This window comes from Salvelinus alpinus, chromosome 8 (assembly GCF_045679555.1).
Source record: "Salvelinus alpinus chromosome 8, SLU_Salpinus.1, whole genome shotgun sequence".
Taxonomy (NCBI): Eukaryota; Metazoa; Chordata; class Actinopteri; order Salmoniformes; family Salmonidae; genus Salvelinus; species Salvelinus alpinus.
The window spans coordinates 1,193,120-1,209,722 of NC_092093.1; the positions used below are offsets into that span (position 1 = coordinate 1,193,120).

General features: G+C 46.0%; 1 protein-coding gene across 2 annotated transcripts in view; it reads right to left on the reverse strand.

Moving 5' to 3' along the window:
- Window positions 1–16,603, reverse strand: part of LOC139582417 (chloride intracellular channel protein 5-like) — an 81,856-nt gene that overhangs the window by 9,742 nt on the left and 55,511 nt on the right. For both annotated transcript variants that reach the window (XM_071412382.1, XM_071412383.1), the window contains exons 2-4: window positions 12,638–12,747; window positions 11,542–11,667; window positions 11,090–11,196 (exon numbers count right to left, since the gene is read on the reverse strand). In XM_071412382.1, coding sequence (XP_071268483.1) covers window positions 11,090–11,196; window positions 11,542–11,667; window positions 12,638–12,747 — 343 coding nt within the window. The remainder of the gene's footprint in view (window positions 1–11,089; window positions 11,197–11,541; window positions 11,668–12,637; window positions 12,748–16,603) is intronic.

Genomic DNA, 16,603 nt, shown 5'->3' on the forward strand with positions numbered 1-16,603 from the left:
TAGATCAATACAGGTACAGGACTCTAGTAGTAGTAGATCAATACAGCTACAGGACTCTAGCAGTAGTAGATCAATACAGGTACAGGACTCTAGTAGTAGTAGATCAATACAGCTACAGGACTCTAGCAGTAGTAGATCAATAAAGGTACAGGACTCTAGCAGTAGTAGATCAATACAGGTACAGGACTCTAGCAGTAGTAGATCAATACAGCTACAGGACTCTAGCAGTAGTAGATCAATACAGGTACAGGACTCTAGCAGTAGTAGATCAATACAGGTACAGGACTCTAGCAGTAGTAGATCAATACAGCTACAGGACTCTATTAGTAGTATATCAATACAGGTACAGGACTCTAGCAGTAGTAGATCAATACAGCTACAGGACTCTAGCAGTAGTAGATCAATACAGGTACAGGACTCTAGTAGTAGTAGATCAATACAGCTACAGGACTCTAGCAGTAGTAGATCAATACAGCTACAGGACTCTAGCAGTAGTAGATCAATACAGGTACAGGACTCTAGCAGTAGTAGATCAATACAGGTACAGGACTCTAGCAGTAGTAGATCAATACAGGTACAGGACTCTAGCAGTAGTATATCAATACAGGTACAGGACTCTAGCAGTAGTAGATCAATACAGCTACAGGACTCTAGCAGTAGTAAATCAATACAGCTACAGGACTCTAGCAGTAGTAGATCAATACAGCTACAGGACTCTAGCAGTAGTAGATCAATACAGCTACAGGACTCTAGCAGTAGTAGATCAATACAGCTACAGGACTCTAGCAGTAGTATATCAATACAGCTACAGGACTCTAGCAGTAGTAGATCAATACAGGTACAGGACTCTAGTAGTAGTAGATCAATACAGCTACAGGACTCTAGCAGTAGTAGATCAATACAGGTACAGGACTCTAGCAGTAGTATATCAATACAGCTACAGGACTCTAGCAGTAGTAGATCAATACAGGTACAGGACTCTAGCAGTAGTAGATCAATACAGCTACAGGACTCTAGCAGTAGTATATCAATACAGGTACAGGACTCTAGTAGTAGTAGATCAATACAGCTACAGGACTCTAGCAGTAGTAGATCAATACAGGTACAGGACTCTAGCAGTAGTAGATCAATACAGCTACAGGACTCTAGCAGTAGTAGATCAATACAGCTACAGGACTCTAGCAGTAGTAGATCAATACAGGTACAGGACTCTAGCAGTAGTAGATCAATACAGGTACAGGACTCTAGCAGTAGTATATCAATACAGCTACAGGACTCTAGCAGTAGTAGATCAATACAGCTACAGGACTCTAGCAGTAGTAGATCAATACAGCTACAGGACTCTAGCAGTAGTATATCAATACAGCTACAGGACTCTAGCAGTAGTAGATCAATACAGCTACAGGACTCTAGCAGTAGTAGATCAATACAGCTACAGGACTCTAGCAGTAGTAAATCAATACAGCTACAGGACTCTAGCAGTAGTAGATCAATACAGCTACAGGACTCTAGCAGTAGTAGATCAATACAGGTACAGGACTCTAGCAGTAGTAGATCAATACAGCTACAGGACTCTAGCAGTAGTAGATCAATACAGGTACAGGACTCTAGTAGTAGTAGATCAATACAGGTACAGGACTCTAGCAGTAGTAGATCAATACAGCTACAGGACTCTAGTAGTAGTAGATCAATACAGGTACAGGACTCTAGTAGTAGTAGATCAATACAGCTACAGGACTCTAGCAGTAGTAGATCAATACAGGTACAGGACTCTAGTAGTAGTAGATCAATACAGCTACAGGACTCTAGCAGTAGTAGATCAATAAAGGTACAGGACTCTAGCAGTAGTAGATCAATACAGGTACAGGACTCTAGCAGTAGTAGATCAATACAGCTACAGGACTCTAGCAGTAGTAGATCAATACAGGTACAGGACTCTAGCAGTAGTAGATCAATACAGGTACAGGACTCTAGCAGTAGTAGATCAATACAGCTACAGGACTCTATTAGTAGTATATCAATACAGGTACAGGACTCTAGCAGTAGTAGATCAATACAGCTACAGGACTCTAGCAGTAGTAGATCAATACAGGTACAGGACTCTAGTAGTAGTAGATCAATACAGCTACAGGACTCTAGCAGTAGTAGATCAATACAGCTACAGGACTCTAGCAGTAGTAGATCAATACAGGTACAGGACTCTAGCAGTAGTAGATCAATACAGGTACAGGACTCTAGCAGTAGTAGATCAATACAGGTACAGGACTCTAGCAGTAGTATATCAATACAGGTACAGGACTCTAGCAGTAGTAGATCAATACAGCTACAGGACTCTAGCAGTAGTAAATCAATACAGCTACAGGACTCTAGCAGTAGTAGATCAATACAGCTACAGGACTCTAGCAGTAGTATATCAATACAGCTACAGGACTCTAGCAGTAGTAGATCAATACAGGTACAGGACTCTAGCAGTAGTATATCAATACAGCTACAGGACTCTAGCAGTAGTAGATCAATACAGGTACAGGACTCTAGTAGTAGTAGATCAATACAGCTACAGGACTCTAGCAGTAGTAGATCAATACAGGTACAGGACTCTAGCAGTAGTATATCAATACAGCTACAGGACTCTAGCAGTAGTAGATCAATACAGGTACAGGACTCTAGCAGTAGTAGATCAATACAGCTACAGGACTCTAGCAGTAGTAGATCAATACAGGTACAGGACTCTAGTAGTAGTAGATCAATACAGCTACAGGACTCTAGCAGTAGTAGATCAATACAGGTACAGGACTCTAGCAGTAGTAGATCAATACAGCTACAGGACTCTAGCAGTAGTAGATCAATACAGCTACAGGACTCTAGCAGTAGTAGATCAATACAGCTACAGGACTCTAGCAGTAGTAGATCAATACAGCTACAGGACTCTAGCAGTAGTAGATCAATACAGGTACAGGACTCTAGCAGTAGTATATCAATACAGCTACAGGACTCTAGCAGTAGTAGATCAATACAGGTACAGGACTCTAGCAGTAGTAGATCAATACAGCTACAGGACTCTAGCAGTAGTATATCAATACAGGTACAGGACTCTAGTAGTAGTAGATCAATACAGCTACAGGACTCTAGCAGTAGTAGATCAATACAGGTACAGGACTCTAGCAGTAGTAGATCAATACAGCTACAGGACTCTAGCAGTAGTAGATCAATACAGCTACAGGACTCTAGCAGTAGTAGATCAATACAGGTACAGGACTCTAGCAGTAGTAGATCAATACAGGTACAGGACTCTAGCAGTAGTATATCAATACAGCTACAGGACTCTAGCAGTAGTAGATCAATACAGCTACAGGACTCTAGCAGTAGTAGATCAATACAGCTACAGGACTCTAGCAGTAGTATATCAATACAGGTACAGGACTCTAGCAGTAGTATATCAATACAGGTACAGGACTCTAGTAGTAGTAGATCAATACAGCTACAGGACTCTAGCAGTAGTAGATCAATACAGCTACAGGACTCTAGCAGTAGTAGATCAATACAGCTACAGGACTCTAGCAGTAGTAAATCAATACAGCTACAGGACTCTAGCAGTAGTAGATCAATACAGCTACAGGACTCTAGCAGTAGTAGATCAATACAGGTACAGGACTCTAGCAGTAGTAGATCAATACAGCTACAGGACTCTAGCAGTAGTAGATCAATACAGGTACAGGACTCTAGTAGTAGTAGATCAATACAGGTACAGGACTCTAGCAGTAGTAGATCAATACAGCTACAGGACTCTAGTAGTAGTAGATCAATACAGGTACAGGACTCTAGTAGTAGTAGATCAATACAGCTACAGGACTCTAGCAGTAGTAGATCAATACAGGTACAGGACTCTAGTAGTAGTAGATCAATACAGCTACAGGACTCTAGCAGTAGTAGATCAATACAGGTACAGGACTCTAGCAGTAGTAGATCAATACAGGTACAGGACTCTAGCAGTAGTAGATCAATACAGCTACAGGACTCTAGCAGTAGTAGATCAATACAGGTACAGGACTCTAGCAGTAGTAGATCAATACAGGTACAGGACTCTAGCAGTAGTAGATCAATACAGATACAGGACTCTATTAGTAGTATATCAATACAGGTACAGGACTCTAGCAGTAGTAGATCAATACAGCTACAGGACTCTAGCAGTAGTAGATCAATACAGGTACAGGACTCTAGTAGTAGTAGATCAATACAGCTACAGGACTCTAGCAGTAGTAGATCAATACAGCTACAGGACTCTAGCAGTAGTAGATCAATACAGGTACAGGACTCTAGCAGTAGTAGATCAATACAGGTACAGGACTCTAGCAGTAGTAGATCAATACAGGTACAGGACTCTAGCAGTAGTATATCAATACAGGTACAGGACTCTAGCAGTAGTAGATCAATACAGCTACAGGACTCTAGCAGTAGTAAATCAATACAGCTACAGGACTCTAGCAGTAGTAGATCAATACAGCTACAGGACTCTAGCAGTAGTATATCAATACAGCTACAGGACTCTAGCAGTAGTAGATCAATACAGGTACAGGACTCTAGCAGTAGTATATCAATACAGCTACAGGACTCTAGCAGTAGTAGATCAATACAGGTACAGGACTCTAGTAGTAGTAGATCAATACAGCTACAGGACTCTAGCAGTAGTAGATCAATACAGGTACAGGACTCTAGCAGTAGTATATCAATACAGCTACAGGACTCTAGCAGTAGTAGATCAATACAGGTACAGGACTCTAGCAGTAGTAGATCAATACAGCTACAGGACTCTAGCAGTAGTAGATCAATACAGGTACAGGACTCTAGTAGTAGTAGATCAATACAGCTACAGGACTCTAGCAGTAGTAGATCAATACAGGTACAGGACTCTAGCAGTAGTAGATCAATACAGCTACAGGACTCTAGCAGTAGTAGATCAATACAGCTACAGGACTCTAGCAGTAGTAGATCAATACAGCTACAGGACTCTAGCAGTAGTAGATCAATACAGCTACAGGACTCTAGCAGTAGTAGATCAATACAGGTACAGGACTCTAGCAGTAGTAGATCAATACAGGTACAGGACTCTAGCAGTAGTAGATCAATACAGCTACAGGACTCTAGCAGTAGTAGATCAATACAGCTACAGGACTCTAGCAGTAGTAGATCAATACAGGTACAGGACTCTAGCAGTAATAGATCAATACAGGTACAGGACTCTAGCAGTAGTAGATCAATACAGGTACAGGACTCTAGTAGTAGTAGATCAATACAGCTACAGGACTCTAGTAGTAGTAGATCAATACAGCTACAGGACTCTATCAGTAGTAGATCAATACAGCTACAGGACTCTAGCAGTAGTATATCAATACAGGTACAGGACTCTAGCAGTAGTAGATCAATACAGCTACAGGACTCTAGCAGTAGTAGATCAATACAGCTACAGGACTCTAGCAGTAGTATATCAATACAGGTACAGGACTCTAGTAGTAGTAGATCAATACAGCTACAGGACTCTAGCAGTAGTAGATCAATACAGGTACAGGACTCTAGCAGTAGTAGATCAATACAGCTACAGGACTCTAGCAGTAGTAGATCAATACAGCTACAGGACTCTAGCAGTAGTAGATCAATACAGCTACAGGACTCTAGCAGTAGTAGATCAATACAGGTACAGGACTCTAGCAGTAGTATATCAATACAGCTACAGGACTCTAGCAGTAGTAGATCAATACAGGTACAGGACTCTAGCAGTAGTATATCAATACAGCTACAGGACTCTAGCAGTAGTAGATCAATACAGCTACAGGACTCTAGCAGTAGTAGATCAATACAGCTACAGGACTCTAGCAGTAGTAGATCAATACAGGTACAGGACTCTAGCAGTAGTAGATCAATACAGGTACAGGACTCTAGCAGTAGTAGATCAATACAGGTACAGGACTCTAGCAGTAGTAGATCAATACAGCTACAGGACTCTAGCAGTAGTATATCAATACAGGTTAATACTGCATTAGAACTATGTGAAATGGCATAAAACAACATGGATGTCAATGGCAGCCTAAAGTGGTTGGTTTTTCAAAATGTCTCCTTAACAGCTAAGCTACAGACACTAAACTAACTGTAAAAAGGTCTTACATTTACAGGACTAGTTTATGAACTATATATTGATTTAAATATGCATACATTTGTGGAACCCTGACTTGATTTGATTTTCTACACAGTCAAGATAGTTCAGACAGTATCACCGGGAGTGTGGCAGAAGAGGTGGGACAGCAAGCCCAAGGGCCGACATTTATATGCCCTCCAAAGAAAGATTTAAAGGTCCGATTAGGAAGGAAGAGGTGGGTGTTTGCTCAGATATGCCTTTGACATTGAACTCATCATTACATCTGGTTGCATGTGAATGGTTTGTGTACAGAGTGGTTGATGACACAATGAGGCATGTGTTGATGTATTGTTGTAAGTACCGGTATGTGGATGAGATTGATGTGTAGGGTTATTGAGGTTGGACGGGGATGGGGGGGTTGGAAGAGATTTGGGGGTGAGGGTTTGTTAGAAGTCAGTAAGGCTCTTTTTAATGTTCTTAGTAGTACAGGATTAGCTAGGAGGGTTTAGTTATTCTTAGTGTTTGTTTCTTTATTAATTTAGTCTGGAAGCTGTGATTGACTACACATTCCAGTCCAGTAGATGGCGGAATTTCGAGAAGTGGAATTGTTTGGATTTTTTGGTGTTTCTGTCTCCCAGAGGAAGTGGGCTCTTTGAGTCACGTGGCTCAGGGCTCAACTTGTGGTGTGCTTTGCTCTCTGAAGCAGGACACCGCTAAAAGTATTTGGTATTTTATCAGGATCCCCATTAGCTGTTGTAAAAGCAGCAGCTACTCTTCCTGGGATCCACACAAAACATGAAACATGACATAATACAGAATATTAATAGACAAGAAAAGCTCAAGGACAGAACTACAAAGACCTACAGAACTTCAGCATGCTTATAGGGAAGGACACTCAACAAGCACAGAAATTACACAAATGACTGATGATTGGCTGAGAGAAATTGATGATTAAATTATTGTGGGGGCTGTCTTGTTAGACTTCAGTGCAGCTTTTGACATTATCGATCATAGTCTGCTGCTGGCAAAATGTATATGTTATGGCTTTACACCCCCTGCTATAATGTGGATAAAGAGTTACCTGTCTAACAGAACACAGAGGGTGTTCTTTAATGGAAGCCTCTCCAACATAATCCAGGTAGAATCAGGAGTTCCCCAGGGTAGCTGTCTAGGCCCATTACTTTTTCAATTTTTACTAATGACACGCTGACTGAGTAAAGCCAGAGTGTCTATGTATACAGATGACTCAACACTACACACGTCAGCTACTACAGAGACTGAAATGACTGCAACACTTAACAAAGAGCTGCAGTTAGTTTCAGAATGGGTGGCAAGGAATAAGTTAGCCCTAAATATTTCTAAATGTAAAAGCATTGTATTTGGAACAAAACACTCAAATAAATCTTGTAATAAATTATGTGGAAATTGAGCAAGATGAGATGACTAAACTGCTTGGATTAACCCTAGATTGTAAACTGTCATGGTCAAAACATATTGATGCAGTAGCAGCTAAGATGGGGAGAAGTCTGTCTATAATAAAGCGATGCTCTACCTTCTTAACAACACTATCAACAAGGCAGGTCCTACAGGCCCTAGTTTTGTCGCACCTGTACTACTGCCCAGTCGTGTGGTCAGGTGCCAAAAAAAAAGGCTTAGGAAAAATGCAATTGGCTCAGAACAGGGCAGCACGGCTGGCCCTTGGATGTACACAGAGAGCTAATATTAATAATATGCATGCCAATCTCTCCTGGCTGAAAGTGGAGGAGAGATTGACTTCATCACTACTTGTATTTGTGAGAGGTATTGACATGTTTAATATGTCTGTCTAAACTACTGGCACACAGCTCAGACACCCATGCATACCCCAAGACATGTTCTAGGGGTTAGGGTTAAGGGTAGAGGTCAGGGGTCAGGCTATGTGTCCTACCTCCATTAGCTTGGTGTTCTAGGGGTTAGAGTTAAGGGTAGGGGTCAGGGGTCAGGCTATGTGTCCTACCTCCATTAGCTTGGTGTTCTAGGGGTTAGGGTTAGGGTTAAGGTCAGGGGTCAGGCTATGTGTCCTACCTCCATTAGCTTGGTGTTCTAGGGGTTAGAGTTAAGGGTAGGGGTCAGGGGTCAGGCTATGTGTCCTACCTCCATTAGCTTGGTGTTCTAAGGGTTAGAGTTAAGGGTAGGGGTCAGGGGTCAGGCTATGTGTCCTACCTCCATTAGCTTGGTGTTCTAGGGGTTAGGGTTAAGGGTAGAGGTCAGGGGTCAGGCTATGTGTCCTACCTCCATTAGCTTGGTGTTCTAGGGGTTAGAGTTAAGGGTAGGGGTCAGGGGTCAGGCTATGTGTCCTACCTCCATTAGCTTGGTGTTCTAGGGGTTAGAGTTAAGGGTAGGGGTCAGGGGTCAGGCTATGTGTCCTACCTCCATTAGCTTGGTGTTCTAGGGGTTAGAGTTAAGGGTAGGGGTCAGGGGTCAGGCTATGTGTCCTACCTCCATTAGCTTGGTGTTCTAGGGGTTAGAGTTAAGGGTAGGGGTCAGGGGTCAGGCTATGTGTCCTACCTCCATTAGCTTGGTGTTCTAGGGGTTAGGGTTAGGGGTAGGGGTCAGGGGTCAGGCTATGTGTCCTACCTCCATTAGCTTGGTATTCTAGGGGTTAGAGTTAAGGGTAGGGGTCAGGGGTCAGGCTATGTGTCCTACCTCCATTAGCTTGGTGTTCTAGGGGTTAGGGTTAGGGGTAGGGGTCAGGGGTCAGGCTATGTGTCCTACCTCCATTAGCTTGGTGTTCTAGGGGTTAGGGTTAAGGGTAGAGGACAGGGGTCAGGCTATGTGTCCTACCTCCATTAGCTTGGTGTTCTAGGGGTTAGGGTTAAGGGTAGGGGTCAGGGGTCAGGCTATGTGTCCTACCTCCATTAGCTTGGTGTTCTAGGGGTTAGGGTTAGGGGTAGGGGTCAGGGGTCAGGCTATGTGTCCTACCTCCATTAGCTTGGTGTTCTAGGGGTTAGGGTTAAGGGTAGGGGTCAGGGGTCAGGCTATGTGTCCTACCTCCATTAGTTTGGTGTTCTAGGGGTTAGAGTTAAGGGTAGGGGTCAGGGGTCAGGCTATGTGTCCTACCTCCATTAGTTTGGTGTTATAGGGGTTAGGGTTAAGGGTAGGGGTCAGGGGTCAGGCTATGTGTCCTACCTCCATTAGCTTGGTGTTCTAGGGGTTAGGGTTAGGGGTAGGGGTCAGGGGTCAGGCTATGTGTCCTACCTCCATTAGCTTGGTGTTCTAGGGGTTAGGGTTAAGGGTAGGGGTCAGGGGTCAGGCTATGTGTCCTAACTCCATTAGTTTGGTGTTCTAGGGGTTAGGGTTAAGGGTAGGGGTCAGGGGTCAGGCTATGTGTCCTACCTCCATTAGCTTGGTGTTCTAGGGGTTAGGGTTAGGGGTAGGGGTCAGGGGTCAGGCTATGTGTCCTACCTCCATTAGCTTGGTGTTCTAGGGGTTAGAGTTAAGGGTAGGGGTCAGGGGTCAGGCTATGTGTCCTACCTCCATTAGCTTGGTGTTCTAGGGGTTAGAGTTAAGGGTAGGGGTCAGGGGTCAGGCTATGTGTCCTACCTCCATTAGCTTGGTGTTCTAGGGGTTAGGGTTAGGGGTAGGGGTCAGGGGTCAGGCTATGTGTCCTACCTCCATTAGCTTGGTGTTCTAGGGGTTAGGGTTAAGGGTAGAGGTCAGGGGTCAGGCTATGTGTCCTACCTCCATTAGCTTGGTGTTCTAGGGGTTAGGGTTAAGGGTAGGGGTCAGGGGTCAGGCTATGTGTCCTACCTCCATTAGCTTGGTGTTCTAGGGGTTAGGGTTAAGGGTAGGGGTCAGGGGTCAGGCTATGTGTCCTACCTCCATTAGCTTGGTGTTCTAGGGGTTAGGGTTAAGGGTAGGGGTCAGGGGTCAGGCTATGTGTCCTACCTCCATTAGTTTGGTGTTCTAGGGGTTAGAGTTAAGGGTAGGGGTCAGGGGTCAGGCTATGTGTCCTACCTCCATTAGTTTGGTGTTCTAGGGGTTAGGGTTAAGGGTAGGGGTCAGGGGTCAGGCTATGTGTCCTACCTCCATTAGCTTGGTGTTCTAGGGGTTAGGGTTAGGGGTAGGGGTCAGGGGTCAGGCTATGTGTCCTACCTCCATTAGCTTGGTGTTCTAGGGGTTAGGGTTAAGGGTAGGGGTCAGGGGTCAGGCTATGTGTCCTACCTCCATTAGTTTGGTGTTCTAGGGGTTAGGGTTAGGGGTAGGGGTCAGGGGTCAGGCTATGTGTCCTACCTCCATTAGCTTGGTGTTCTAGGGGTTAGGGTTAAGGGTAGGGGTCAGGGGTCAGGCTATGTGTCCTACCTCCATTAGCTTGGTGTTCTAGGGGTTAGGGTTAGGGGTAGGGGTCAGGGGTCAGGCTATGTGTCCTACCTCCATTAGCTTGGTGTTCTAGGGGTTAGAGTTAAGGGTAGGGGTCAGGGGTCAGGCTATGTGTCCTACCTCCATTAGCTTGGTGTTCTAGGGGTTAGGGTTAGGGGTAGGGGTCAGGGGTCAGGCTATGTGTCCTACCTCCATTAGTTTGGTGTTCTAGGGGTTAGAGTTAAGGGTAGGGGTCAGGGGTCAGGCTATGTGTCCTACCTCCATTAGCTTGGTGTTCTAGGGGTTAGGGTTAGGGGTAGGGGTCAGGGGTCAGGCTATGTGTCCTACCTCCATTAGCTTGGTGTTCTAGGGGTTAGGGTTAAGGGTAGAGGTCAGGGGTCAGGCTATGTGTCCTACCTCCATTAGCTTGGTGTTCTAGGGGTTAGGGTTAAGGGTAGGGGTCAGGGGTCAGGCTATGTGTCCTACCTCCATTAGCTTGGTGTTCTAGGGGTTAGGGTTAAGGGTAGGGGTCAGGGGTCAGGCTATGTGTCCTACCTCCATTAGCTTGGTGTTCTAGGGGTTAGGGTTAAGGGTAGGGGTCAGGGGTCAGGCTATGTGTCCTACCTCCATTAGCTTCAGGTTTGGTATTCTTGATGTACGCTGAGAACTTGGCAAAGATGTTGTTTCCAGCTGTGTTGGACTCTCTCTGCTTGGCTGCCAACTTAGGGTACCTGCAAGAGGAAGACACAGAGACACAGTCAGATACAGGAATACTGAGATACTAAGATACAACAGTCAGACACAGAGACAGTGGGAAACATCTGGGGTCACAGTATCATCTATTGAGCTGTATTCAGTGGATATAATCGAGTGGGCTGGATCAGGACTTGTACTGACACTACTTTGGGTGATGCATATGAAGCCGAACGGTGCAGAGGATTTCTGTGTGATACACATTATGGTTGGAGAGCTGCCTGTGTACAAGATGGCGTAGTTGGCTGGAGAGAGGACGTACTCCTAGGAAGACGTGTGATGTTGTGGTGTTGTATTAATACAGCGTGATACCGTATCCTTACTTGGGTGGAGCCAGTACATCCTCCAGGAACTCTTCGATCTTGTTGATGTCTGTCTTCACCTCTCCATTAAATGTCAGGAAGGGAGGATGGGTCCCTGGGGCTAGGTTATGGAGGTCCGCTGGCTTCCTATTGGACAACAGAGAGATAGAGTTACTTCTAATTGGAGCAGAGAGGGACAGGGTTACTGCCTATTGGACAACAGAGAGACCAGGGTTACTTCCTATTAAAGCAGAGAGAGACAGGGCTACTTCCCATTAAAGCAGAGAGACAGGTGTGTGTTTGTAAACTTCTAACATCATCAAGAGTCTAAATGGAAGTTTGATTGAAAATCACAACTTGTGACATAAATCTGTAGCATGACCTCTACTACTGAGTCACCTGGTTGTCATGTCTGTCCCTTTCCTCAGAGGATCAGACACCTGGGAGTGTTACCAAGGTGACTGTCTCTTTCCTCAGTGGATCAGACACCTGGGAGTGTTACCAAGGTGACTGTCTCTTTCCTCAGTGGATCAGACACCTGGGAGTGTTACCAAGGTGACTGTCTCTTTCCTCAGTGGATCAGACACCTGGGAGTGTTACCAAGGTGACACTGTCTCTTTCCTCAGTGGATCAGACACCTGGGAGTGTTACCAAGGTGACTGTCTCTTTCCTCAGTGGATCAGACACCTGGGAGTGTTACCAAGGTGACTGTCTCTTTCCTCAGTGGATCAGACACCTGGGAGTGTTACCAAGGTGACACTGTCTCTTTCCTCAGTGGATCAGATACCTGGGAGTGTTACCAAGGTGACTGTCTCTTTCCTCAGTGGATCAGACACCTGGGAGTGTTACCAAGGTGACTGTCTCTTTCCTCAGTGGATCAGACACCTGGAAGTGTTACCAAGGTGACACTGTCCCTTTCCTCTGTGGCGTGTCCTCTGTGGCGTGTCCTCTGTGGCGTGTCCTCTGTGGTCACTATCGGAAGTCCTTCTAACCACTAATGTGATTCTAACCACTCATGTGATTCTAACCACTAGGGTTAGAGGTAGCGATTAGAATCACATACCTCTTTGATCTTGGCCCCTAACCCCTAACCCCTGACCCCTAACCCCTGGCATACCTCTTGAGGTCGACTGTGGTGACATTGAAGACCACTCCCTTCAGCCACAGGATCATGAAGAGACGCTGGGAGAACGGACAGTTCCCGATACTCTCTCCATCACTACCCGCCTAGAGAGAGAGAGAAGGAGAAAGAGAAAGAGAAAGAGAAAGAGAAAGAGAAAGAGAGAGAGAGAGAGAGAGAGAGAGAGAGAGAGAGAGAGAGAGAGAGAGAGAGAGAGAGAGAGAGAGAGAGAGAGAGAGAGAGAGAGAGAGAGAGAGAGAGAGAGAGAGACAGAGACAGAGACAGAGAGAGACAGAGACAGAGAGAGATACAGCATTATCATTAGCATTAGCATCAACAGCAACCTTGGGAAAATCCTCTGCATTATCATTAGCAGCAGACTCCTACATTTCCTCAGTGAAAACAATGTACTGAGCAAATGTCAAATAGGCTTTTTACCAAATTACCATACGACAGACCACGTATTCACCCTGCACACCCTAATTGACAAACAACATCAGCGCCACAGGTAACTTCCACAAAGCTGTGAACGATCTGAGAGACAAGGCAAGAAGGACCATCTATGCCATCAAAAGGAACATTTGACAAACCAATTAGGATCTGGCTAAAAAATACTTGAATCAGTTATAGAACCCATTGTCCTTTATGGTTGTGAGGTATGGGGTCCGCTCACCAAGCAAGAATTCACAAAATGGGACAAACACCAAATTGAGCCTCTGCATATGCAGAGCAGAATTAGGCCGATACCCGTTAATTATCCAAATCCAGAAAAGAGACGTTAAATTCTACAACCACCTGAAAGGAGGTGATTCCCAAACCTTCCATAACAAAGCCATCACCTACAGAGAGATGAACCTGGAGAAGAGTCCCCTAAGCAAGCTGGTCCTGGGGCTCTGTTCACAAACACAAACAGACCCCACAGAGCCCCAGGACAGCAACACAATTAGACCCAACCAAATCATGAGAAAACAAAAAGATAATGACTTGACACATTGGAAAGAATTTACCAAAAACTGAGCAAACTAGAATGCTATTTGGCCCTAAACAGAGAGTACACAGTGGCAGAATACCTGACCATTGTGACTGACCCAAACTTAAGGAAAGCTTTGACTATGTACAGACTCAGTGAGCATAGCCTTGCTATTGAGAAAGGCCGCCGTAGGCAGACCTGGCTCTCAAGAGAAGACAGGCTATGTGCACACTGCCCACACAATGAGGTGGAAACTGAGCTGCACTTCCTAACCTCCTGCCAAATGTATGACCATATTAGAGACCCATATTTCCCTCAGATTACACAGACCCACAAAGAATTTGAAAACAATTACAATTTTGATTAAGTCCCATATATACTGGGTAAAAAAAACACAGTGTGCCATCACAGCAGCAAGATTTGTGACCTGTTGCCACAAGAAAAGGTCAACCAGTGAAGAACAAACACCATTGTAAATACAACCCATATTTATGTTTATTTATTTTCCCTTTTGTACTTTAACTATTTGCACATCATTACAACACTGTACATAGACATAATAGGACATTTGAAATATCTTTATTCTCCCGAGTGGCACAGCGGCCTAAGGCACTGCACCTCAGTGCTATAAGCGTCATTACAGACCCTGGTTCGATTCCAGGCTGAATCACAACCGGCCGTGATTGGGAGACCCATATAGAAACGCATAATTGGCCCAACGTTGGCCGGGTTAGGGCTTGGCCCGGGGTAGGCCGGGTTAGGGCTTGGCCCGGGGTAGGCCGGGTTAGGGCTTGGCCCGGGGTAGGCCGGGTTAGGGCTTGGCCCGGGGTAGGCCGGGTTAGGGCTTGGCCCGGGGTAGGCCGTCATTCTAAATAAGGATTTGTCTGACTTTGTTCTTAACTGACTTGCCAAGTTAAATAAAGGTTAATAAAATAAACTTCTGTGAGTGTAATGTTTGCTCTTCATTTTCTTGTTTATTTCACTTTTATTTATTATCTATTTCACTTGCTTTGGCAATGTAAACATATGTTTTCCATGCCAATAAAGCCCTTAAATTGAAATGGAATTGAATTGAGAGAGAGAGAGGGAGGGAGAGCCAGAGAGAGAGGGGGGAGGGTGAAGGGGAGAGAGGGAAAGAGAGAGAGAAGGAAGGGGAGAGATCAAGTATCTCTCTCTCTCTCTGTGTGTGTGTGTGTGTGTGTGTGTGTGTGTGTGTGTGTGTGTGTGTGTGTGTGTGTGTGTGTGTGTGTGTGTGTGTGTGTGTGTGTGTGTGTGTGTGTGTGTGTGTGTGTGTGTGTGTGTGTGTGTGTGTGTGTGTGTGTGTGTGTGTGTGTGTGTGTATTTTCCACAGCAGTGGAAACTAACCCAGTCACCTGACACCATGGACTGACTGAATTATGAATACTGATTCAATATCCTGCTTCATTGACCACAGAGATACTTTACATAGCCACAGGGCTGGGTGTGGAGTTAGGGGCCACTGGGCTGGGTGTGGAGTTAGGGGCCACTGGGCAGGTTATGGTGTTAGGGGCCACTGGGCTGGGTACGGAGTTAGGGGTCACTGGGCCGGGTATGGAGCTAGGGTTCACAGGGCTGGGTATGGAGTTAGGGGTCACAGGGCTGGGTATGGAGCTAGGGGTCACAGGGCTGGGTATGGAGCTAGGGGTCACAGGGCTGGGTATGGAGTTAGGGGTCACTGGGCTGGGTACGGAGTTAGGGGTCACTGGGCCGGGTATGGAGCTAGGGTTCACAGGGCTGGGTATGGAGTTAGGGGTCACAGGGCTGGGTATGGAGCTAGGCGTCGCTGGGCTGGGTATGGAGTTAGGGGTCACTGGGCTGGGTATGGAGCTAGGCGTCGCTGGGCTGGGTATGGAGTTAGGAGTCACAGGGCTGGGTATGGAGTTAGGGGTCACAGGGCTGGGTATGGAGTTAGGGGTCACAGGGCTGGGTATGGAGCTAGGGGTCACAGGGCCGGGTATGGAGCTAGGCGTCGCTGGGCTGGGTATGGAGCTAGGGTTCACAGGGCTGGGTATGGAGTTAGGGGTCACAGGGCTGGGTATGGAGCTAGGGGTCACTGGGCTGGGTATAGAGTTAGGGGTACACAGGGCTGGGTATGGAGTTAGGGGTCACAGGGCTGGGTATGGAGCTAGGGGTCACAGGGCTGGGTATGGAGCTAGGGGTCACTGGGCTGGGTATGGAGCTAGGGGTCACAGGGCTGGGTATGGAGTTAGGGGTCACTGGGCTGGGTATGGAGTTAGGGGTCACAGGGCTGGGTACTGGGCTAGGGGTCACAGGGCTGGGTATGGAGCTAGGGGTCCACGGGGCTGGGTACTGGGCTAGGGGTCACAGGGCTGGGTATGGAGCTAGGGGTCACAGGGCTGGGTATGTGCAGGATGAGGGGCAGGGGATAAAACACATGTAAGCACCAGAATAGCGAATGGAGGCCGCTTTCCTGCCAATCCATTGGTCCATTTTCAGTCATGCTGGGTATGATACTCTGGTTATTTATACTCCTCCTCGTTATCAGTCATGCTGGGTAGGATACTCTGGTTATTTATACTCCTCTTTATCAGTCATGCTGGGTAGGATACTCTGGTTATTTATACTCCTCTTTATCAGTCATGCTGGGTAGGACACTCTGGTTCTTTATACTCTTCTTTATCAGTCATGTTGGGTAGGATACTCAGGTTATTTATACTCCTCTTTATCAGTCATGCTGGGTAGGATACTGTGGTTATTTATACTCCTCTTTATCAGTCATGCTGGGTAGGATGTGGGGCGGGGTGGGGGTCAGGCTAGCTAGCTAGTGTAGTATGGGGCGGGGCATGGGGGTCAGGCTAGCTAGTGTAGTATGGGGCGGGACATGGGGGTCAGTCTAGCTAGTGTAGTATGGGGCGGGACATGGGGGTCAGTCTAGCTAGTGTAGTATGGGGCAGGGTGTGGGGGTCAGGCTAGCTAGCTAGTGTAGTATGGGGCGGGGAGGTCAGCCTAGA